The sequence below is a fragment of the Procambarus clarkii genome, chromosome 40 (genome assembly GCF_040958095.1).
Source record: "Procambarus clarkii isolate CNS0578487 chromosome 40, FALCON_Pclarkii_2.0, whole genome shotgun sequence".
NCBI classification, from domain to species: Eukaryota; Metazoa; Arthropoda; class Malacostraca; order Decapoda; family Cambaridae; genus Procambarus; species Procambarus clarkii.
Window position 1 is genome coordinate 4,993,572 of NC_091189.1, and position 24,175 is coordinate 5,017,746.

At 42.8% G+C, this 24,175-nt stretch overlaps 1 protein-coding gene across 2 annotated transcripts in view; it reads right to left on the reverse strand.

Annotated features, from left to right (window-relative positions):
- Positions 1 to 1,668: 1,668 nt before the first annotated feature.
- The window catches only part of ed (echinoid), a 127,890-nt gene continuing 105,383 nt past the window's right edge, over positions 1,669 to 24,175 (reverse strand). Inside the window, exons 2-10 of one of the 2 annotated variants that reach the window (XM_045741709.2) lie at positions 11,832 to 12,024; positions 10,348 to 10,605; positions 9,077 to 9,273; positions 6,956 to 8,098; positions 5,929 to 6,792; positions 5,602 to 5,795; positions 4,898 to 5,057; positions 4,346 to 4,618; positions 1,669 to 4,188 (exon numbers count right to left, since the gene is read on the reverse strand). In XM_045741709.2, coding sequence (XP_045597665.1) covers positions 4,013 to 4,188; positions 4,346 to 4,618; positions 4,898 to 5,057; positions 5,602 to 5,795; positions 5,929 to 6,792; positions 6,956 to 8,098; positions 9,077 to 9,273; positions 10,348 to 10,605; positions 11,832 to 12,024 — 3,458 coding nt within the window. In that variant the 3' untranslated portion in view covers positions 1,669 to 4,012. Of the gene's footprint in view, positions 4,189 to 4,345; positions 4,682 to 4,897; positions 5,058 to 5,601; positions 5,796 to 5,928; positions 6,793 to 6,955; positions 8,099 to 9,076; positions 9,274 to 10,347; positions 10,606 to 11,831; positions 12,025 to 24,175 lie in introns of both variants that reach the window. The other variant, XM_045741708.2, reaches the window with a different exon arrangement.

Below are 24,175 nucleotides of genomic sequence, written 5' to 3' on the forward strand. Positions count from 1 at the left end.
AGATAAATGACCGAACCTAATCAACCATACCTAGTCATAGATGGTCAAAAATACCTCGGTGGAGAAGGGTGAAAGCTGCCAAGGGCCTTGCAGTGCAGTTGGCTTTGTCCAAAATTCACATTCGGGGTTCTCGGGTTTGATTCCCATGCGCGACAGAAATGGCTGGATATGTTTCCTTTCACCTAATACCTCTGTTCACCTAGCAGTAAGTAAGTGCCTGGAAGTTGGGCAATTGTTGTATGGTTCCATCCTGTGAAAGGTCAATAGTTCGAACACTTTCTTTAAATAAGCCAGCTAGGATATTCAGTACAAGTTTGACCTTGGGGAGACCTCAATATAAACCTAAACGACATATACACAGGCTTCCTGTCCCCGTCGAAACTAATTGCAAATTTAAAAAGTATAAGATAAATGCACTCGTTGCGCTCATTCTGCTTAAAAGGATAATCCTCAACCACACCAGGAACTGAGCGAAACACAACAGGCTGGCCATTAACACGCACACAGGCCAAGTGTAAAGTGATAACCCAAATTATAGACTTGTCTCTGTGACTCCATGTTCGGATAGAATAGAAGCTTCAGCGCAAGCAATGTGGGCAGTATAAACACGTCGCAAAGCATAAGATAAAACAAAAAAAAAAATGGCTCGCAGCAGAATGAAAGTTCTTTAGAAAACAAATGCCAATTACCTGAAACTGGAGAGATCACCAGAAGCCGAAGTGGATAGGAACGTTCTCCTAACCCATCCTATCATTTTCTTGGTTGACGCTATGTTGATAACAAGGTTACTGGTGTTTTCCGCGAATGATGGATCTGGAGTTCTCAGGACATAGTAGGCATCCATCAATCTCGGGAGACGACGGAGCTGCGCTCTGGTTGTTGATCTGGAGTGGCCTTTCCAGGAAGCAAAGCCAGGGTAGGTAGATACGGAGAGAAGCTGCCACCCAACCAGCAGGTCCTCCCTCTCCATGGCACCGAAAATCTCCAATGGAGAGGGAAACATCATCCTACCAAGAAAAGGACCAGACAATGCAACAGGGTTCAGGGTACTTTGGTGCAAGCTGGCTTCCCTACCTTTTCCCCATACTCAATGACATTTATACCCAAAGGGTGACTTTATACCCCCTTCCAGTGAAAGCAAGAAATTGTCAAAAGGAGGCACCAAGCCGGGAAGACAATGTAGCACCATCAAATGTGCGGAATAATCATAGGGCGCTGAATATCACCAAGAATGCCAATATGAGAAATGCACAAGGCGAACGATATCAAAAGTCCCTTCTAGTGGAAGCATTTGATTCAGGTGTCCCAACATCATGAATTACTTTGGCATTTTCTTGGCACCTTTAATAGCTTGAGTTACCTCGTCCCTTTTTTTATTTATACAAATACTTATTTCAATTAGCACCTTTTAGTCTCTTCACTACCATCAACTAGTTTAGTAAGGAAGCCCTACCAGGTCCCACAAGATACAAGCAAACAATTTTCTGTGGTCCAAGCTGGCCCCTTACCTCATTGCCACACCAAACAGGGTGGAATCACAATTTGTTAATAAATTTACCATCTATCATTTAAATGCCAAAATATTGTCACTGGTAGTATTTAAAACATGTCGGAGGTTGTACATGCAAGGCACAATACAACATTAAAATAAGGTTTCAATGAAGAAAATTTAATTACTGATGTTTAATTGGGATTAAATCAGGAATACAAAATCATGTAACCATGTTACCTTACACAAAACTCATTAGACCATTAATAGATCTATGATGTACAGGTACATACACATTATTTACAAAAATATATATTAAACATCAATGAGCATCGGATAAAAAATTCAATTAAAATATTTACTTACAACTAATGTGATTTGCATTTAAGTTAAAGTCTATTTGGGGAAAATTTAAGCTTGCAAATACCTGGAATTTTAATAACACTCATTATGAAAACGCTTTACTTGCACAAGCTTTCATTTTCCTATTAAATGTTATTGCACAGGGAATTTTTGGAATGTGTAAACATTACAATCAAATGCAATAATTTTTTTTTTCAAGATTATTAGCCTTTTTCCTAATGTTGCCAAATATATCAAAAACAATTTCATTAAAAATGTGTGGTTATCAAAGCAGGACAACTGCAGACTTACAAGCAAAACTTGATATATTTATTTACAAGGTTCTGAACATTATTTGTTAATTTACATATGTCAAGCTTTACCGATAACCTCTGCTGTATTAAAATATTCACACATGAGCGACAGAGAGAGAGAAGTTAGTATTGGCTGCTCGAGTCTGGGTGACTGTACTTTCAGTACAAATTAGTTCCCTAACTGTTTTAATTGATAAATAAAACTATTTACAAAGAATTATGGAAAGATTCAGATATATGTATAAAGAAAGACTGAAAAATCATCTTATGAGAGCACATAAAATATGTTTACTAAAGAGATTTATACATATTGTCCCACTGTACTTTTTACAAGCTGTATGGGATTGTTTGCACAGGCAAAATTATATTTATGGAACCACATACAACAGTTATGAAATCAATAAACCAACTCTATTCAAAATTGCAAAATCATTTATTTTTCATTTTAATCTCTTAAAATCACAGTCTTACCATTCAAGCCTTAATAGCCAGTACTTTAAAACACTGGAACAATGCCCAATATTCCAGATCATTTAATGTAAAATATAAAAGTTTGTCATATAAATCCATATTTAACTACAGTATTCAATAGGGACTATGAAAATGTGATGGTTAGGATTCATTCCCCATTTTTCTTTAGAGAAATAGAACACAGTAAATCATATACAAAAACTTAACAAAATATGAGAGGTAAGAGCTCCCTATATTATTGCACTACCTCTGCTGTCTAAACATACAACTTTTTACACAGTTAAATTACAATCATGTTTAGAAACAAATATATATAAAGTACAAAAATTGAGGCAGTCCTCATTTGCACTTGAGATCACAAAGCCTGTTACGACAGCAAGCCGCTACACTAAATACTTGTAATCATGCACAGAAACATGACTTGCCTCACAATTCCTTTTGAGTAACATTATACTAAATGTGAACACCTCTTGATAACACTTCCCTCAAAGTTAATACATTCCTGTAACTATGAATGTGACCCAGATGTATGCACTAGGGAAGCCAGTATCACAGTAACCACAATTGAAGGCAACACAGTCATGTGAATGTCTGTAGTAATCAGTAGTTTCATGCACCATTTTGTGACCAGGCTCAAACTTCACAATCTGTGCTCACTTTTGTGCTTTGTACCTGTACAAATGAAAGCCCAGCTTTCATCACAGAAACCCCTCCCCACTTTGCACTTATTTGGCTATGTGAGCTAGCACAGGATTACCTATACTGTACAGAAATAACATTCAGTTGTAGCACAAAGCTGACAACATCGTAATTTAAGAGCAGTTTGAAATCTCATCCATACAACACACATTTTCGACCTTAACATCCTCAGCGATTCAGACTAGACATGAGCAAGGGGCGGCGTAAGCTTCTTGTCTTTTCATAGCCAATCATCATCACTGGCTTTAGGGTTTAGCAGGAGTGAAGGAAGGGAAGGATACAAACCGCCCCGGCCTGGTAAATGGCGGCGATACTTCCCAGCTCCTCAATGCCTCCCACCTCCATGAATTAAGTCTTGGGTAGTCTTCATGCAAGCAGGCAAGCAGGCAGTAATATAAAAAAAAAAATGGTCATTGTTCAGTAAATAAGTTCAATGTGGAATTGCAGCAGTCCTGGACAGACATGACTGCAATATCATTTACTGGGTCATTGTAAGTTAGCCCAAAATAATAGTGCCATGTCAATTATCACCGAACTTAACATTCCTCTGGTGAACTTGGATAAGAATATTTGGCAAACATCAACCAAGGAAGAAGATCGCCATAACATCCACTCATTTACAATTCAGCAAATGTCCTCACAATGAGCCTTTTCAATGACCTGTAACTTTTATCACCATAATATACATTCTTCCTCTTCACACAATAATTTCCCTGATGATACGCCGGTTACGAGAGTTTGGTGTCGAGTAACCCGATTCTAAGGACTCGTCAAAGCTGATCTGGGGTTTGTTGTCGGAGTTCATCTCTGCGGCACCTTGTTCATAATGTTCCATGTATGGGTCTGGCATGCCACTCACATCACAGCCTCCATCTGTGGAACAAAATATTAACCGGTATAATTTTATAAACAATTACAGTATAAATAAACAGGTCTACCTATTGTATTGGGTTCATTTAATAATGCAGGATGGCCTGTGTATTACATCCAATCAATATAAACCGACTTAACAAAACAAACACCATCTTACCAATGTGCTCGACGCGCTTCCTAGGTTTGTGTACAGCAGAATATGGATCGCCATTGGAAACGTAGTTGCCTCTTGAGCCAGGATATTCATCAACCATTCCCTGTCCCTGGTAACCAGCTGGTGGATAATGCGAGTAGTCATCATATCCAGAGATGCCATAACCACCATGAACCATAGGGTCATACTGGTAACCCCTGGAGTCCTGGGACATGTGAGGAGCCATGTGTGTTGTCATCTGTGGGTCAGCATGACCTTTCACTTGCCACAGGGAATCTTGAGAATTTACAGAACCACCATTATTGGAATTTGAGTAGCTGTTGTCCATGTATCCCATGCCTACAAAATACAGCACAAGTATTAGAACAGTAATAATTACTGTATAATACACATGCTTTATGCCATAACAGCTGCAGATAAATTACCTGACAAAATAATTAAAGCAGCAAAATTTTTGTTTCAAACTTTTCTCAAATATAAGAGAACTTAAGTAACTGGAATGAAAGTTACAATATACTCGCATCCAATACTGTGCTAAAAATAATATTAACGTACCATTGTTGTTTTGGGTGTTAACATGTCCATTCTGACTGTAGTTGTGATATTGTTGAGAACTGTATATGGCAGTCTTAGAGGGATCGTCTAGTCCAGTATCCATTGATCCATCTAGACCTTTGTTGTCCATGCCGACTGTGTAGTACGGGGGTGGTGGTGCCTGAGATGAAAAGGAGTCAGATAAAGACTTAATATTATCCTACCTCTACAATTTTTTATTCTCTTGCTTTAGCAGATAACTCAAATTCTTTAGAGATAATATAAATTTGCTAATTTGTACTATAAAATAGACATGTTTTAACTGCACATGTTTAACATCCTGTTATTCAATAATCTCAAATTATTCTCTCTTATTTATTACCTACTTCTTCACTTGCTTAAGTCAATCTTTATTCCCCCTCTCGAATATAATCCACTAATTGCTCAAGAAAGATACAATCCACTAATTGCTTAAGAAAGCAGGTTTCCCCAATTACTTAACAGGCTGAACAAATGCTTGTGAATAATCTTGTCCAATTGTCCCAATCCTGCCCAGAGTTTGAACCTGGGTCATTCCTGCTTGCAAGATGAATGGGTGCAAGTGCTATCCACTACACCACAAGGTGCTGTGTGTTGGTATTAACAAAAATTACTTTACATTTACAAGTAAAAAAACTTTTCATATCTATGCAGATGCATTAAGTACATCTCCCACTTTGCCATACCTGCTGGGTTACAACCCCACGGTGTGACACCTCCATGTCTGCAGTCTTGTTCTTCAACTTGTTACTTCTATGGCGGCAGCAACAGCAAATGAAGACTAGAGCAATCAGTGCTACAAACACTACACATCCTACAATGATTGCCACCATGTACTGCATTGACATAGATTGAGAGGGAACCAGTGGAAGGTAGTCAACTGTTGATATAAAAAAAAAAAAAATTAAAATATGTAAGAGAAGGCAATATAAAAAAAATCTGACAACCTATGACACTATTAAACATTACTAAACCAGTCATGAATGCAGTTTCTCATACCAACAGTAACTCACCCTGTTTGGCCACACGATATTTTCCACAGCTGCTCTCAACAAAGATGGAGCAGAACCTGATTTGAACTTCATCTGGCACCTCGTCACCCAAGAATACTTCACCATGATCGTGGCTGTCACTACTGATTGGTATATACGTCTCCATTGGGGTCCATTCATCAGATCCAGCATTGCGAAGTTCAACCTGACCTTGCAGCATCAAAGACGTAGGTAGCACCTTGAAACTTAACATATTTCCGGTTCTCTCAAAATATACTTCCTCAGGCTCTGGAATAGTTTCCACAATAACAAGGGTCATAGCCTCAACGGGTTCTGAGAAATCGCTGTCACCCATGATATTACTGGCTTTGACCTGCAATTTATAAGCCGTTTGCTGTTGGAGGCCCTCAATGAAGCAGGGATTCTTGGTTTGACAGTCGATACTCATTTTTGTTCCCGACATGGTCTCGGCTTTAACATGAAAGATTGTGTCCGCAAACCCTCCATTGAAACTTTCGTCCCAGGCCAATTCAATGAAATCTGTACCCTTCTCAATAACATGAAGATTTGTTGGATGTTCAGGGCGTCCTTTTTCTTGCAAAGTAATGATAGTCTTATGTTCTCCTCTACTATTTGTGCCCTTACAAGTATAACTACCATAGTCGGCTTCAGTTACTCCTCTTACAGTAAGCACAGATGCGTATACATCATCAGGTAAAGCAGTATCATTTGTTGCATAATGGGCACCATCAGGTTCAATGAAGTTTGGGCCGAGTGACCACTGGAACTTGGGTTCTGGGTAAGCTTGCATGCGACATTCAAGTTGGGCATCTTCTAAAAGATCAAATGCTACTTTGTTGGGTTTATGGACAGTTATTGGAGAATCTGGGGAATAAAAACATTAGTATAAATTTTTAAATACAAGTACAGTACAATAAACTTATTTGACTATATATATATATATATATATATATATATATACACTATATACACTTTTTTTATGCAACATTTTTAGAAACATTGTATCAACAAAATGCAAGTGACTTACGTTCTACCCTGAGAAGTTGTGAGCTAGATACTTCTCGAACATCATTCTTGAAAACACACTGATACGTGCCACGATCAGTCGGTAGCAACTGATTGTCATTGATTCGACGAGGACCTCTGAACTGCAGTGTAGATTGAACTGTGTGAGCTGCATTCTGGCCTAATGATGACTGTTCTACCAAGATATCAAATAACCCATCAGCTGGACTTATTTCTTCTCCATCTTTTAACCAGCGGATAGATGGTTGTGGTTTGCCTTGAGCACGACAAGTAAGACTTAGATTTGTTGTGCCTATGCGGTGAAAGGCAGTCTCTGGAAGATTTTCTAAAATACGTGGAGGCTGGTGTACTCGAACACGGACAGAAGCAGGAGTTCCCTTCCCCAGTCGATTTGAAGGCTGGCAGTAATAAGTACCTTCATCAGTAAGTGAAGCCCGAGGAATGGTGTAATTAGCTCCAAGTGTGAGGGTAGCATCCGAGTCATGACGCCACCAGCGGTATGTAGGCATCGGCCAACCAGGGGGATCAGCACCACAAGTTAAAGTAGATTGCTCACCCTGCACTGCAATAGGTTCAGCAGGAGTAATGTAAGTCTTTCCTGGAGCATGTCGTACCCTTACAGCAACAGTAGCATTACCAATGCGATCACTAGGTTCCCCTCCTGTTGGATTTAGTATGTTTACAGCCCTACAAATATAATTGCCCTGATTAACAGCAGACACACGGTTTAACCGTAGAATATCCACACCACTTTGACGGAAAGAGTCGTCCCCTTCTTTGAGCCATTCTATGGTAACTGGAGCAGGGTTAGCAGTAACGTTGCAAGTGATCACAATATCTTCACCTTCATCTACATCTTTACTAGATATTACTGAAACCCTAGGTCCATACAGAACATCTAATGTTACTTCTGCCTCGCGCAGCCGTCCTAATCCATTATCAGCTTGGCAGACATATCGGCCAGCATCATCAAGAGTGACGCGATCTTTCACAAGGGTATTTAGAGTGCCAATAAAACGTCCACCACGTGTCCATCGAACATTGCTAACAGGAGGTTTAGCATCTGCAGAGCATGTCAGTGTAGAAGACTGGTCTAGTTCAACACGCAGAGGATTCTCTGGTCCAATTGTAATGCGTGGGTAATCTGAAAATAAAACCAATTTTAAACCTTGCCTAAACAAAATAATCTGTACCGTATTTAAATGTGAACCAGGACTTGTTGGATTTATCAGACAACTGATAAAATTACACAAAAAAAATTGAAAATGCATTTAAAATAACATTGCTAATCTATCCAAAGTCTTGCTATGGGAAGAAATTGAGAAACTAAGAATATAAATGAAATAGAAATAAGTAATGTAGGGAAAGTTACTCAATATATAATACAGGAAAATGGTGTGTGCACACACTGCTGTGGGCCAAGACAAAAAAGTATGCTACTGCCATTATTATGCAAAGTTGGCAAAAGCATGTCCAGATGCTGTTAAGTAAATTGAAAATACTGTAGCTGAATGGCAACTAATGTAAGCATTTGGCACTTGGGAAACATAACCCAGATTACTAAACTGTTGAGGTTGTTCAAAAACTTGTGCACTTGAAAAGCATTTTAATGAGACTATCACTACTGAATGACAGAGAAGTAAAAAAAATTGTGTGGGAATAGCAACATGGCTAGGACCTGAATTAAGAAGACTAGGCTATGACAGTTTAACAGAACCCACCTAAAACCCTTTAAGAGAAGCAGAAAAAATATGATTACAATGAAGATACTTGGGGGGGGGGGGGGGGGGGATTAGACAAGGACAGCCTCGTTAAATTGAAGAAAAACAACAAGACGACATCAACCTTGGTTGAAAAAATTGTCTTAAAACTAAACAATTACACTTCATGTATTTGGTATGTGTGGTCAACATAGAATGTATTTAAAGACGATATCATGGATGCCTTCCAAATCCACAAACTTAAAAGCTACTAAGATAGAACATTAATCAAGATATTTACAAGTACCAGTATATCAGAATTTTTTTTACTGATAATTAAGAACTTCAAAACAAATCCAAAGCGCTAAGAAGCTTTACTAAAAATATCCATGCCATAAGTTTAGTAACTTCTTATTACTTACAATTCACACTAAGAACAACTGTAGCCTCCATCTTCTCTGTGTCCGTGAGTGCTCTGTTCCACACAACGCACCGATATTCAGCATCATCATCATCTTTACCAGGATTGATAGTCAACACAGATGTAGTGGGAAAATCACGCCCACCACCAGGCTTCAGAACACTGTACAACTTTTGGTCAGACCCAGACCGGTACCAGCTGAAAATGACAAATCATTATTTTCCCCTTGTCAAAAGGTAGTAATGTACCACTATGTATTCATATTAACTATTAATTATTATAGCACTCGTAATGGTGACCGTTTTGAAAAGGAAATGATTATTCCCAATATATTCACTGCCCAACCCTCCTCCTTGGGGGGTTGAGGTGTGTACAACTGAGGGCAAGCTAAGGCAAGCTAAGTCTTCTCAGCAGATGTCAAAAGAATAGCTTGTTTTTAGAGTATTACTAGAACACCGCTCCTGAATTTGCTCCCTTTACCTGACAAATCATAAAGGCTTGATGAATAAAGTGGTAATTGATAAAAAGAGACACGTACTTTACTAAATTACTTCACTAATGAAACACTAGAAAACTATGAAAAGTCAAATAAGTGTGAGAAAGGTCTCAAGATTTTCCCAGATAATTGGAATGGTTTTTATGGCAGTGCACAGTATGCCCCCAAACTGTGCAAAAGGATAAATTTTTTATATTTCATTAGTTCTCTAATGTTCATTTTGTGAAATATTTTAGTTAAGTACCTTTCTTTATGCTGGTCAATTACCATCTCATCTGATTTAATGTAAAGCAACTATTCCATTTACGTATTTCCAAATTTGTGTTTTTTTGCTTCAATATACAACCACTTCTGTTCATCTATTGTTTTATCATTCTTAAGATTTGCATTATAACTTGGATATTAACAATGTGTTTTGCTTATTGTTTTAAATAGAGTGCAATTCTTAGATATGGTATTGAATTTACAATTTTAAATGCTATGAGGATATATTATGAATTCTGATTTTTCAAAATGTTTGCTATTGCCTTAAATCTTAATTTTCATCATGATTTTATGATCATTATTCACAAGGATTTTAATGTGATTATTCATCATTATTTCATCAAGTGAAATTCACAATATGAAATTAAAGTTTTTCCATAAGAACTAAGATCACAAAAGAAGCAAGGAAAGCATAAAAAAAATCATAAATGACAGCCAATAATGAAAGGGGGCATGAAACTTAATTTAGTAATTATTGCACAAGGTGATTATATTATCAGAATAGTACTTACATAATTTGAGGGTCGGGAGAACCCCCCTGGGAGGAGCAAACGAGGTCTATGGACTGGCCTTCTGTTGCAGTTGGGCCCTCTGGGTTGATCCTGGGGCTACCAGGAGGGATGAGCACGGTCAAGTTAACAGTGGTGGTGTGCAAGTCTGAACCGGTGCCAGCTTCCTTGAACCGGCACTCAAACATCCCATTATCCCTTTCATATGTAGCACGGCTAATGGTCAGGTCATACCTCCCTTCACTAGGCTTCAAATCCACCCTGTAAAGCACAAATCAGTAAGTAATCACTTTATACATTATTACCTTAGTACTAGATAAACCCTTCTGCCTAGTGGCAAATAAATGCAATATACCCTGTGAACACCCACTGGTTCTTGTTAGCCTCACCGAGCATCCAATGACTATCGGAAGCATCTAGACAGGAAAACAAAGAAGTGGTAGAATAGCCTTACACAGGTACGTATTAGTAAATACCACTTGCCAAATCTGGTACAGTATTCCGTAAACTGTCCACAAAAAAATTTGGGCAATCTATTTCCATGTTAATGTAGTGCAGGAATGCAAGTTTAAGAATCAGACTCATTCTGTAAATTTAGGAAACAAGAGTTCAAATGTTTGTTTAAACTCATGACTAATGTGACAAAATCTTAACATGCAAACTGTGAGAGAAAAAAAAAAAATCCAGCATGAACACCTGTCCATAGGTGTTCGCAACCCTCACTGTTTCTCATCTTCACATTTGACACTGGCAAGGCCATATTACACCAAAATAAAAAAATTTGCACGCTACATCAAAATTAGCACATTTTCAATTAAATATTAATCTATGCATAAATCCCTCTTACGTCATTATGGGAAGATAATTATAATTAGACATGGCTATCTCAGCTGATAAGGAGACTGTGGGACCACAGTCTCCAAAGACTGAATAACTTAAGAATATTTAATGAATCTTGTACAGTATTAATACATTACATTACTGTATAAAAGTACCCATTATGTCCCTTTTCCACGACTTTCGTGATTTTTACTCAGTACCTTAATTACCAAGTCCTATTTGCACAGCATTATTATTTCAGATATTGCATTTCTGTTTTTCTTTCAAATACAGCACTATGCCATCTCATTTCCCCCCCCCCCCCCTTCATGGCCATTTATGGACCAAACTACCTTTAATACTGTACTTCAAGAAACATTAAGAAATTTATCTTGCCCCGAAATTATCGAGTAAAGCAAACATGTTCACTTGATGTGACTTATTCTATGAAGTTATGTCAAATAATGGCAGTAACAATACTTGTTATGTGCCAAACCTGAAGACTATTTAGCACCATCACAAGGATATCCAGTTAATTACAACTGAACACACTGAAAATTGTGAATATCACTTTTTGACCAGATAACACCAAAATGCTTTTCATAACTGATGTGACCATACGATACTAAAGCTTTTAAGAGTTTGGATCCAAACTTGAGGGAGCTTACTTGTAGCTGCGGTCAAAAGGTGTGTCAGCGATGGCAACATTGTCCTTCTCGCCATTACGTTGTCTCATCCAATAGATCTGTCCACCTGTGGACAGCAGCGATGGGTTGTTGAAGCGGCACTTTAAGGTCACATCCTTGCCCTCCCGCACATCAACCACCTCCTCGCGATTGTTGGCACCCACCACTACACAACCTGCAACATCACAACAATTTAGTATAACATTTACAATACCATCAACTACAGAAAAGAACATTCCAAAATATCATTACATGCAAAAAACAACCCAGGTATGACAATATAATTACACAATTGTTCAAGTATTTCATATAATTAAACATTAGCATATTTAATTCTTTCTAATATAACAGCAACTGCATTTTAGTAATGTTATTAGAATTTAAAATTGAATTCTGAAAATAGCATCAATTCTAAAACTTCTAAAAAGGCACGAGTTGTCCATTACAGGGATTCCTTCAACACTATATATATAGTGATCCACAACTTGTATAAAACCTCTTCACTGGCTTTTAAATGCAATTTAGTATTTATTAGTTCAATTTTACTAATGTTTTAGCTGCAATATATAGGGACACGATAGCCCGAGAGGAGCAATAAGTGAAGAAGAGAGCAGGGACAAGTAGTGGGCACATGAGCTAGGGAGAAGAATGCCAGGCAAGAAAGGTGGCAGAGCCCGGCAAGCAGGTTCATCAATATGGGGAGGAGTACCGGTTAAGCAGGCAGACGAGAGATTGGGTTTGAAGGCCGGTTTAATCAAGTGGCCGATACTCTGGTAGCTACCTGCACCCTTCTACCTATCTGCTGGGATCCTAGCCTAGTTATCCGCCATGCCTCTATTCAACTTGGAAAATGAGGGAGTAGGCAATGCGCAGAATTAAAACTAACTGCTAGCATAAACAATAGAGCCGCTGGTAACAGCTATGCATACCAGAAAATCTAGACAACTATGGAATTACAGTATAAAATTTATCTTGTGTCAGTCATTCTCACTGTGAGACTTCAAATGTATATGGTTTTATCACAACCTCCTAACCATTTCTAAGCTCATACCAATTAGTCCTGTTATGTTTTATTTCCATTTAACTACAGCATTTAAACAACCTTTGTATACGTGTTTTAAACTTAATACTGTATTCAAATACGAGGCATTTAGGGTTTGAGAAATTGTCTAAGCACTAAAATGAACTATAAAATAATGAGTTTTTCCCTGATGACCACACTTCATTGAGGTGTAATGATCATCTGCTCCCTGAGCTAGTGTCGTGCAGGCTGTTGTAAGGGGCAACTTCCAATATTGGCAGTAATAAGTTACAAAATGTGGCAAATTTGGACCTTTTAAAACTTAATTGGGCTCAAAACTTTATCTAAAATATTCCAGTTTGTATGACGGGTAATTGGCAGGCAAAACCTAAACAAAGATAACAGGTACGGGGGTGGTTGGGGGGGGGGGTGACAATGTGTAACCAGAATAATTCAGTGAAAGCAAGTGACATGACAGCTGAAAGGCACACACAGCTGCCACCGCCGCCGCCACCACCTGCCACTGGCACACGTCCAAGCATTTGTTGTCTCTCGACCAGCCATGCTAGGTGCAGAGTAGTGTGTTGCTTTTATAGCAACAGCACGGTATGAATCTTGAAAATTCATTATCTGGTGTTACTCGTGACCAGTTTCTATTGTGTATATTATCGTAGCCCGACTCGAGGTCAGGCTTCCCCAGTGACCGCTCAACAGTTGTATTGTATGGTATTTTAATGTGCGCCTGAACTAAAGACCCGGGGACCCAGATCAGTCAAGCATCCCGTTCTGGTAGTTCTCCGAACCACCTCCCCCTGTAGTTAACCAATGGAATGCACTTCTGAAGTTATGTGGTGGAAGCAGACTCCATACACAGTTTTAAATGTAGATATGATGGAGCCCAATAGGCTCAGGCATCTGTACATCAGTTGATTGACAGTTGAGAAGCGGGACCAAAGAGCCAGAGCTCAATCCCCGCAAGCACGAGTACACACAGGCACACCTTGCAAATCCTCGCAGCCAGGCGGACAGCCCTTTGGTGTTGTAGTCTTAAGGCCCCGGGTTCAAGTCCCGGTCGAGGGAGAAATAAATGGCCAGTTTCTTTCACGTGATACGTCTGTTTACCTAGCATTAAATGGGTACCTGGGGTTACACCTGGGGCCACCTCGGGGTACCTGGGGCCACCTCGGGGTACCTGGGGCCACCTCGGGGTACCTGGGGCCACCTGGGGTTACCTGGGTTACTTGGGTACCTGGGTTACTTGGGTACCTGGGTTACTTGGGTACCTGGGTTACTTGGGTACCTGGGCTACCCCCCCCCCCCTTTCCCCCTAGTATTACATGATAAAATCCTCATTAATCCAGCAATTTAATGAGACTTGTCTGGCATCTGGCTTCCAACTTCAGTCGGACTTTTAGATCCATATTTACCTAAAGGGAACAGTGTTCTCTGCTTGTGATGCCGTAGATGCACCAGGTTTTTGTTAGACGCGTCACAGTTGGACGGAGTTTTCACAACTCGAGTTCCATCAAGTTTATCTTAGGAGTTTCAGAAAGGCAATAATTGCTAATGCTGTCATTATTGCTGCTACTATTTATGCTGGTATTCCTAGCACTGATTACACTGGCGCCCAGCCAAGAAACCCAACACTTCCACGCACACAGTAGCTCTCACCATTCCTTGTCAAGAGCCGCCCACTCACGACTTTTGTCCCCCCCCCCCCAAAAAAAGGATTATTCTCTCAAGCCCGCCCTTGCCCGAGACAGGCAAGGTGCTAGGTAATCACACCCCTGCAACACCACACAACTGCTGCCTGCTTTCTGTGACGCTATCTCACAGGGTTCTTGATTTGTGGAACCAATTACCACATTATTATTATGTATATTATATATACATAATTAAATTATTATTATGTATATTATATATACATAATAAGGTACCTGTATATATATATACACTGGCTGCCTGTCCAAGAAAATGAATTATTGAAATAAATCATCTTCCTACACGCATTTCCATTGTCGTCCTCATCACCTAGAGGGATAAGGTCTTCATGCTGCTGCTGCTGCCTGGTAAGGCACGCCAACAATACGGTCATTAAACGTTTTCTGAAGCGTCCGCCGGGTATTACTGCCACACATTCTACATAACAAAGTTGTTTTGATTGTCACACGGCAAATTTAAACTTACCAAGTAATTGTACCAGTTGCCGGTTTCGGGAATTGTTTGGTTTACTTTTCCAAGTTTTGTAGAGGTATACGCAGGCAAGTTTACAGTGGCCCGCAGTCCCCACACACACCCAGGCCACACCGGACCAAAGAGCCAAAGCTCAACCCCCGCAAGCACAATTAGGTTTACACACCATCACCCCTACGTCCTCCGTTAGTGTACTAAGAATCTTATATAATGCAAGACTCGTCACATACGTCAGTGGCAATTTACATTATATAGTTCAAATGATTATAATTAATGTGTTAAAACTAATATTTAATTCATCTCAAGTGATTAATTCCATCAATCAAATGATCAGTGATCAAACCATCAATCAATATTCATACATCAGATTGCGAGCAGCGGCGTCGTCCAACAGCCTCGTTGACCAGATCACTAACCAGGCCTGGCTAGAGACCGGACCGCGGTGTCCCGTAACCAACAATGCACGTCAGAGTTACTCCACTTAATCTTTACATTAGTCCGAGTTAATTTGCTCTAACTGGACTGTCTGCATGTTTATAATTGTGTGTGTGTGTGTGTGTGTGTACCACACGGGCGCCTGGGCTGGTAGCTGCTTCAGTTAAGCCAGTAGTGCCCGGGGTCAGGGTGGGGACGCTTTATGCTGCTGGGCTCATCTCCAGGCCCTGATGCGCTCGCCAGACCACCTCACTTATCCTCGGGCTCCCGGGGCAGCCCATTTCATCCCCAACTATGTTGACCAGACCACACACTAGAAGGTGAAGGGACCATTCTCAAGTCGAATGTGACCACATTCGACTTGAGAATGGTCCAGGACGGACCGAAACGTCGTCGTCCTTTCACCTTCTAGTGTGTGGTCTGGTCAACATAATTTAGCCACGTTATTGTGACTCGTCGCCTGCATCCCCAACTATCTTACCACAAATTACAACTCTTATGATACTATAGTAGCGAAATGAAAACAATTCCCGTCATTGGTGATGATGGTGCAGGCCCCACATACAGTTATTACTTGGGCACAGACTACTACCCCCACCACAGCAACCACCACCCACCCCGTACAACCTGCACAACCTCTCCCCTCCTCCACATTAACCGGTCGTGACCCGGCTCCACACCTGGTTCATGACGGGCTCTGCGAACGTCATGATAAGCTTGGAGGAGCTGGTGTTGCCAGCGTCACTCGAGGCTTCATGAATAGTGGCCTACAATACTTTCATACGTCAGCTCGTCCTCCAAACAAAGACCCAAAAGTGATCCCATGCACCCACCAATCCCTTGTTTATGAATGAAAAACGGTTTACACACGACTCAACTGCTAACGTTCGAACCCTTCCGGAACAAGTGCTTCACTGACGAATTTTGTTCGAACCACAACGCTATCAATACTTCACCCACGTACTACAAATACAAATAATCGCCAACAGAACCTAAACACCTAACCTAACCTATGTCTATATATGCACAATATGCTATTATAATAATTTATATTTGAGAAAATTGAGAAAGAAAGGGGGATGGGAATCTCTGGATTTACCTCGAGTTGGTTTCGAGAATGTCTAATCCCCGGACGGGAATTGTCTGGTGTAAAGTGATCGGTGTAAGGTGATCGGTGTTAGGGGTAAGGCTAAATACAACACTTGCATCAATCAAGTAGCCTTGAAACCTGACGCTCAAACTGGCGACCGCAGTGTCCCTCTTCAGGAGTTTAATCCATTGTCATCCCTCTCCAGACATTATGTAGTTATATCCTGACAAATATTTTCGTAGATACTAGTGTCTGGCGAATGTTTACCTTCGTGTACCTGAGCATTCGAGCACTGAGCATTCGAGCACTGAGCATTCGAGCACTGAGCATTCGAGCACTGAGCATTCGAGCACTGAGCATTCGAGCAAGTAAACTGTAGGGACGCCCTCCTCCCCCCTCCCTGTTAATCCTAGATTAGAGTCAGTGGTTTACCAATAAAAAATAAAAAAAAGTATTTACAAGTATGCGGCCACGCATCAGTGTGCTATGGAGCGTGCGCGCGTGGCGGTGTCCACCGTGCGCGCGTGGCGGTGTCCACAATGGTCTATATGGTGCAGGCGACGAGTCACAATAACGTGGCTAAAGTATGTTGACCAGACCACACACTAGAAGGTGAAGGGACGACGACGTTTCGGTCCGTCCTGGACCATTCTCAAGTCGATCAATCGACTTGAGAATGTCGATTGATCGTCGATCAATCTCACATCGACTTGAGAATGGTCCAGGTTTTTTTATTTCTTGAGAATGGTCCAGGACGGACCGAAACGTCGTCGTCCTTTCACCTTCTAGTGTGTGGTCTGGTCAAAAAAGTCTACAAGGTGCTGGTGCCATGCTGAACGGGAGTACTGCAAGAGAGCGCCTTGTGCTGAAGAATGTTGAGTCTGCAGATCACCAGGAGAGTGACTACGCCACTACCTGTACCAGGGAGGCCCCTGGTATAGGTAGCTCCCTCCACCGCTACCTCCGCTCCCTCGCGCGTATTTCCTCCCACGGGTTCTATGCCAACGGTCCCACGACCTCCTACGGACCCTGGCTCGTACTGTCATCAAATTATACGAATATCAGATATGGATATCTTGCACAATGGAGGGGGAGTGCTATCTGCTTGGTCTGTGGGTATCTAGTTACATGGGGAGGTAGTCAAGTGCCACTCGAGGTGGGAGGCATGCTGGTGGCACTAGAGACTTGTGACCATTCTGCGCCATGGATAATGGGGAGGACCCATTCCTGTGCTACGGCCACGTCACCGCTAGACACAGCGAGCACCTGACTTACTCTCTGCTTGCTACCTTACAACACTTGTGCAGGCCCCAACACACAGGGCAGACTAAGATGGCATCAGGTGGACACTAGGTACCCAAATACGTCTCGCACACATTACAAGTACGTCAATTGTTTTATTGTCAGTAGGTAACAAATGGAATATGTCAAGACGATGAAAATCTTTTGACATTTCAGTAAGAGATACGACCAATAGATTCAATACTGAAAACGTGTACCGATATAAGGTAAATCTGTAGTGATGTCACGCACACACTGCTCCAAGGCGGGTCATGATGAACCAATATGGCTGACACTACGGGCCTGGCACAGCGGACAATGATCCAGCAACAAGACGCCAGTTTCAATAACGGGTTAATATTTCACTCAAATATTTACAGTTTTAAAGCTACTAGATAGAGGCATTCTAGATACTAATCAGTAACTTAAGAAAAACAAAAATAATGAAACAAGGCCATCAGCATCATCTGTTGAAAAATAAAATCTTATTGAACACGTTACCTGGTTGAAAGGATACCTGGATCAACCAGGCTGTAATTCTGTCAGACTGCGAGTAGCATGTCTAAGAGCCTGTTTGACCAGACCACCAAACCAGGAGGGCCTAGTCAGAGACCGGGCCACTGAACCACCACAAACCTCAAGGCAAGACATCCCTACTGGTAATGGCCAAAACTTCCCCCCCCCCCCCCCCCCCACACACACACACACACACACACACACACACACACACACACACACACACACACACACAATGTTCCAGGTAAAGTGAAGCAGAACCAGTGTGAATGCGCTCTGAGCGAGCAGTGAACGCGTGGGATGGCAAGTTACAGCTTCTAAATACAATATGACACTCAGAATATTGCTGTTTAAGTTGCACTACAGATCCTAAACTGTTTAACTAAGAGGCTGGCTCTCAAGAGTTTGTTGGTAACCATTCTTAGTTATGCACTACTGAGCGTGCAGCAGTTGTGCAGTACTCAAGGCGTACATACACAAAGAGCCAATGTTGACCAAAGAGCCAGAGCTCAACCCCCGCAAGCACAAATAGGTGAGTACACACACACACAAGGCGTAGAGAGGAGTGTGGAGGGGTGGGAGGAGGGGGCGGGGGGGGGGGGGCCAGGATGGAAGCCACAGGAAGCCCTGGCTCCTCTCACACGGCCGCAGGCGTCCTCTGCTCCAGGATATTACGGGTGGCCCGGGGGCGAGAGGGCTGGGAAGGAGGGATGGAAGGGCAGACGGAGAAGGGACTACACAGGATATCGAAAAGCTCATCATAAACATAATCCAGGCCTCTGTTAGTATTTTGATTTCATTTGTGTGTAATTATCTTCCAATGTGAAGAATTGAATAAAAATATGGAAGGGGGAAGGGAGAGAACTTTTATTAATTTAACGTATTTGTAATACTAGAGCCAGGCGCCCGGACCACGTACAGTTGACTCGGGAATGCCAGACAACACACAAGAGATCAGGGACTGATTATGATGCGATTCCGGGGGTATTCTGCACATCCTGCCATGCATCCTGGTCTCATGTGATGTTATTTCTGTGTGCAGGTTTGGGACCAGCCCCTCTACTATTTTCCACGTGTAAATTATTATATATGTATCCCGCCTGCGCCCAAGAGAATACAGATTTAGGCATTTTAGTCGTTCCCAATAGTTTAGATGTTTTACCCAGTGGATTCTAGCAGTAAAGAATCTCTGCACGCTCTCCAGATCAGCAATTTCTCCAGGTTTGAAAGAGGCTGTCATTGTGCAGAAGTACTCCACTCTAGAGAGCACTAGCGTCTTTAAGAGTATCATCGATATAGCATCTAGTGTGAAAGGTTCTTGTTATCCAACCTGTCATTTTTCTTGCAGTTGTGACGGCTACTTTGTGTTCTTTAAAGGTAAGGTCTTCCGATACGAGTACACCCAAACCCTTTACGTTGCCTTTACCACCATTTCAATCGCAACTATCTTGAGGTTATCTTGAGATGATTTCGGGGCTTTAGTGTCCCCGCGGCCCGGTCCTCGACCAGGCCTCCACCCCCAGGAAGCAGCCCGTGACAGCTGACTAACACCCAGGTACCTATTTTACTGCTAGGTAACAGGGACATAGGGTGAAAGAAACTCTGCCCATTGTTTCTCGCCGGCACCTGGGATCGAACCCAGGACCACAGGATCACAAGTCCCGCGTGCTGTCCGCTCGGCCGACCGGCGCCCTAATAGATTAATTTTTTGCACTCTGGGGGGGGGGAACGTTTCTCTAAATCCACATATCCTTTAAGATCCAAAATGAGAAGCAGTTTCCATTTAAAACTAGGGTCTTGAACACGTGGCTAGATGTATAGTAACTTTAAATAGATGTTAGTTTAGTTGTCATGCCCATCTAGAGTGCGTAGTAGAAAAAGCTAAGAGGCGGCACATAATGGGCCCAGGAACCGAACCCAAAAATGTATTTAGTAATTTAGGCACGCTAATCTTGATATGTCAGTTACAGTTTTTGGTAAATTATTATATCAACAATGGGTTCCAAAACCACAAGTACTGGCTCACAAGTTGAGCAACTGGCACAGGAAGTTTATGACCAGCACGGACGGAGTAGTTCACCAGCGTGGCGACTGATATCAGTACAAACTGCAATACTAGTTAACTGGTTGGAGATGAAGACACGCCGGCGTGGACCCCGAGGCAGACGATGGCGTCACGCAAGGCGTCAAGGCCGGCGGCCTGGCGGGACGGACGAGGCCTGGCGGTACCTCTACCACCACCGCCCACCGACCAAGGAAACCCTACGGGTGCCGCTTACCTGCCGCACTTGGCATGCTTGACTTTACCTCCACCACCGCCTTCATGGTCAACATGCGTAACGTCTACACAACACTACCGCACAGTTATCCTTCTGCTGCACCACCACCCCGCCGCCCCCCTCCTCCTCCTCGACAACCCCGTACCCCTCCAGCATGGCGACCACCTCCCTCGGTCTTTATAAATTAAAATCTCTTATTCTATAAGAGGTTTCTATAACCGTTATATTGTATTCTAATACTACACATCACTGCAGTTACACACGTGATCAAGTATTTCATTTGGTGTCTAACTACTCTACCAGGGTGTCGTTCTACCTATTACAGCAGGTGCCACTAACGTATTATTTATGTCTAGTTTAATTTACTTTCTGCGTCAAAGGGTGAACTTATCCTCCAAGTGATTATACCGCCATAGGGACAGAAGGCAATAAGCCATCCACTGTGGTGCGCCCACACAAATATGACAGTCAGCCCCAAGCTCTTGTGGTCACTAAAGTCGCTGGATCAACTTCTTGCTAATATGAGGTGTACATATATAACGTATTAAAAGGTAGTATTAATTAGCCGTTACTCTACGGAGTGACCGCTAAGTGGTGCGCCTTGACCCCGAGGCCAGTGTGCATACCAACACCGTGACCCTGGACCCTATGTCCATAATATTCCCCGCACCCGCCACCACCTCCTGAACATTAAGTGTGTCATATATGCTGGGAGACACTTTGGCGTCCCCTTCCCTTCTCTTCTCTAGCCAGCAAGAAAAGTTCTTGTAGAGCGAGATATCCCGTGACTGGCCGTCTGTTTGTTGACCTCGACCGTGTGCTCTCTTGGCCATCTTCATTCATATGCTGGCGAGGTGAGAGTTCCTCGACCTGCCTGGCCCTTACCTTAAGGGTCACACCAGCCACACGGCACCACAACTCCACACGCCACACCCCTCCCACTACAAGCCAACCCCCCCCCCACCACACCACAACGAGGTATGTCTAGTGATGTGAGGGACCAACTATTCACCAAACAAAAGGGCCGAGCCATAACATCTGCTTAAACTGCACTAGACTCCCTTTGACGAGACGCGGGATGTCTCATCCAAGGGAGACATCCTGCGAGGGAGTCCGTGTTGACCTGTCACACGGGGGCGTAACAGGTCAACACGGACTGCACTCACAGGGCAATCACCGCTCACCTCTAAATTGAATACCAAAATAAGCCAGAGAAGTGAAGCTAAACTCGATACATTTAAAAGTAAATTACAAAACTCGCGGAGCTCTTGGTGCATTCCACGGTTGTGAAAAGGCGGAGGCTGATGAGCTGGAGCTCATTCTCTGGAAACAGATAATGCACGTACACATGCACACTAGTGCCCTCTCCGAGCTGTGATGTCCCACATTCCTGAGGAGTGTTGCACACTTTCCCCACTGCCCGCCTTCCCCCTCACAACCCATCCTCAGCAAATCATAACACCCAACTGAACACAATGCGGACTTTTCTTGCACGCAAGAGTCAACATTTTGTACCTTCCATCCAATGCTAGGTATTATCTTTTTTTTTTTTTGAAGGTAGACCACCTTTTCGTGCTTTATTGGAGATGAGAGTTACATGCCGGAGGAGCACAGTATAAGGTCTATGTAGTATCAAGAGGCGCCAATTTGTTTATTTCAAGTGTTCTGCTGTCTTCCTAGTCTATGGTTCCCAAAGGCTGCTCGTACACCTAACTGTCTGCATGCTGCACACTGCTGTTCTGGAGTCGTGCTTGGGGTTGTACTCCTCCTCCAAGATCATCCTTCATTCTCAACGGCGCCCACTTCTCCGGGTTATATCTCGCCGCTCTCACTTCTCTCCCTCACTGTCTCATTCTTGTCTTTAAATTAAATCACCCGCGTTTGACAAGGTCGAGCACCTTAGCCCCACCTTTTCACCACTATCAGTCATTGCATTGATATAGCATCTTCATTGACAATTTAAACACAATTCTGCCTAATCTGAACAATACAGTTGGGTCACTCTTACAGCAAGAGTGCTTGTACTCAGTGTTACACAAGACGCAGGCTCTCACACACGACAACAAGTCTAAACTGTGTACTGGAACACTAGCATGCATCTAGTAGGCCACAACCTACTACGGGTATTATACTGTATGGGGGCTGGGGGGGGGGGGGGGGGGGGTGGATGAGGGGCAGGGGGGGCAGGGGGGGGTAGATGGGGGGCAGGGGGGGTAGATGGGGGGCAGGGGGGGGGGGCGAGGGTGTGCTGCCTACAGCTGTATGGCCCACTATTTGACGCTTTCACCTAATTACCTGTACCAGGTATTTGGGCAGGTCGTTGTTAGCTCCCGGGTCCCCCTTTACTGGCCCCCCCCTCCACTTTCTCCCGTGGCTCTTGGTCAGTGAATACATGGTTCAACACCCCCCCCCCCCTTCCGCTACACCTGCAGATTCCCCTCCCAGGAAAATACCCTTAATTAGAACCCACAAAACATGTACATAAGCATCTATTATGTACTAGTGAATGCTACACAGTATTCATCTAGAATGCTACCCAAGTATTCATCTACTCAGGTTGAAATACATGTAAGCCTTACAAACGCTCGTCTCCCTGCTAAAGATAACGAGCTTAGCGACGAAAAATATAAGGAGGAGTATTAATCCAACCCGTTCTCCCCAGCGTTCGCAACGTCGCAAAACTGTTTTAGTAAACTGCCCGAACCTAACCTACCCGAAGACCCACGAACAGAAAACGGGATCTGTCAATTACGCGAGCCACATTAGTACATCAGTTTTTGACCTTTGAGAAATTATACGTCAATATGGGATGTATTATTCGGGAGCACGGGTTGATTAATGACCAGTAGCTAGAAAGGCGGAGCTTGGGAGCAGAGACACTACCTACAGGCACGTCTAGGAAAGTACTACCACCCACTACCTAACCCCCCCCCCCCACACACACTTTTAACTCCACACACTACCTTAACTGCATCCCGATGAACCCCACCCCCCTCCCCCACCTCATCCTTTCCCTACCGTGCCCTGCCTTCCTAACCTCACCCCCTCCCCACCACAAACCTTCTAGCCCTCCCTGCCTCCGTCCTCAGTGAGGCTAGCAGCTCTCCCTCGTACACTCAACCCGCCATGATAACTGACTACCGTATGGTTATATACCTCTCAAACACCACCAACTATTCCCCTCTCAGTCATGAACTACAAACTACACAGCCAACCAATTGGTCACCACCTCAAGTGCACAACAGCGAACCCGAAGTACTGTTTCTAAACTAATGATGGCGATGGTTAATCATCCATCAGCAGTCATAACCAAAGTCATATATTCGGCACGGCAAACTCGGGCTAATCAATATGCACAGTCCGGTCAACACTAATTGCATACTATGGGGGGGGGAGGGAGAGGGTGTAGTAAGGACTGAAGGGGGAGGGAGGGGGGGAGCAGGATGTGGGGGCGAGGAGATGTGGAGGAGAAAAGAATGTTGGCACAAGTGTAGGAAAGATAACCAGATCT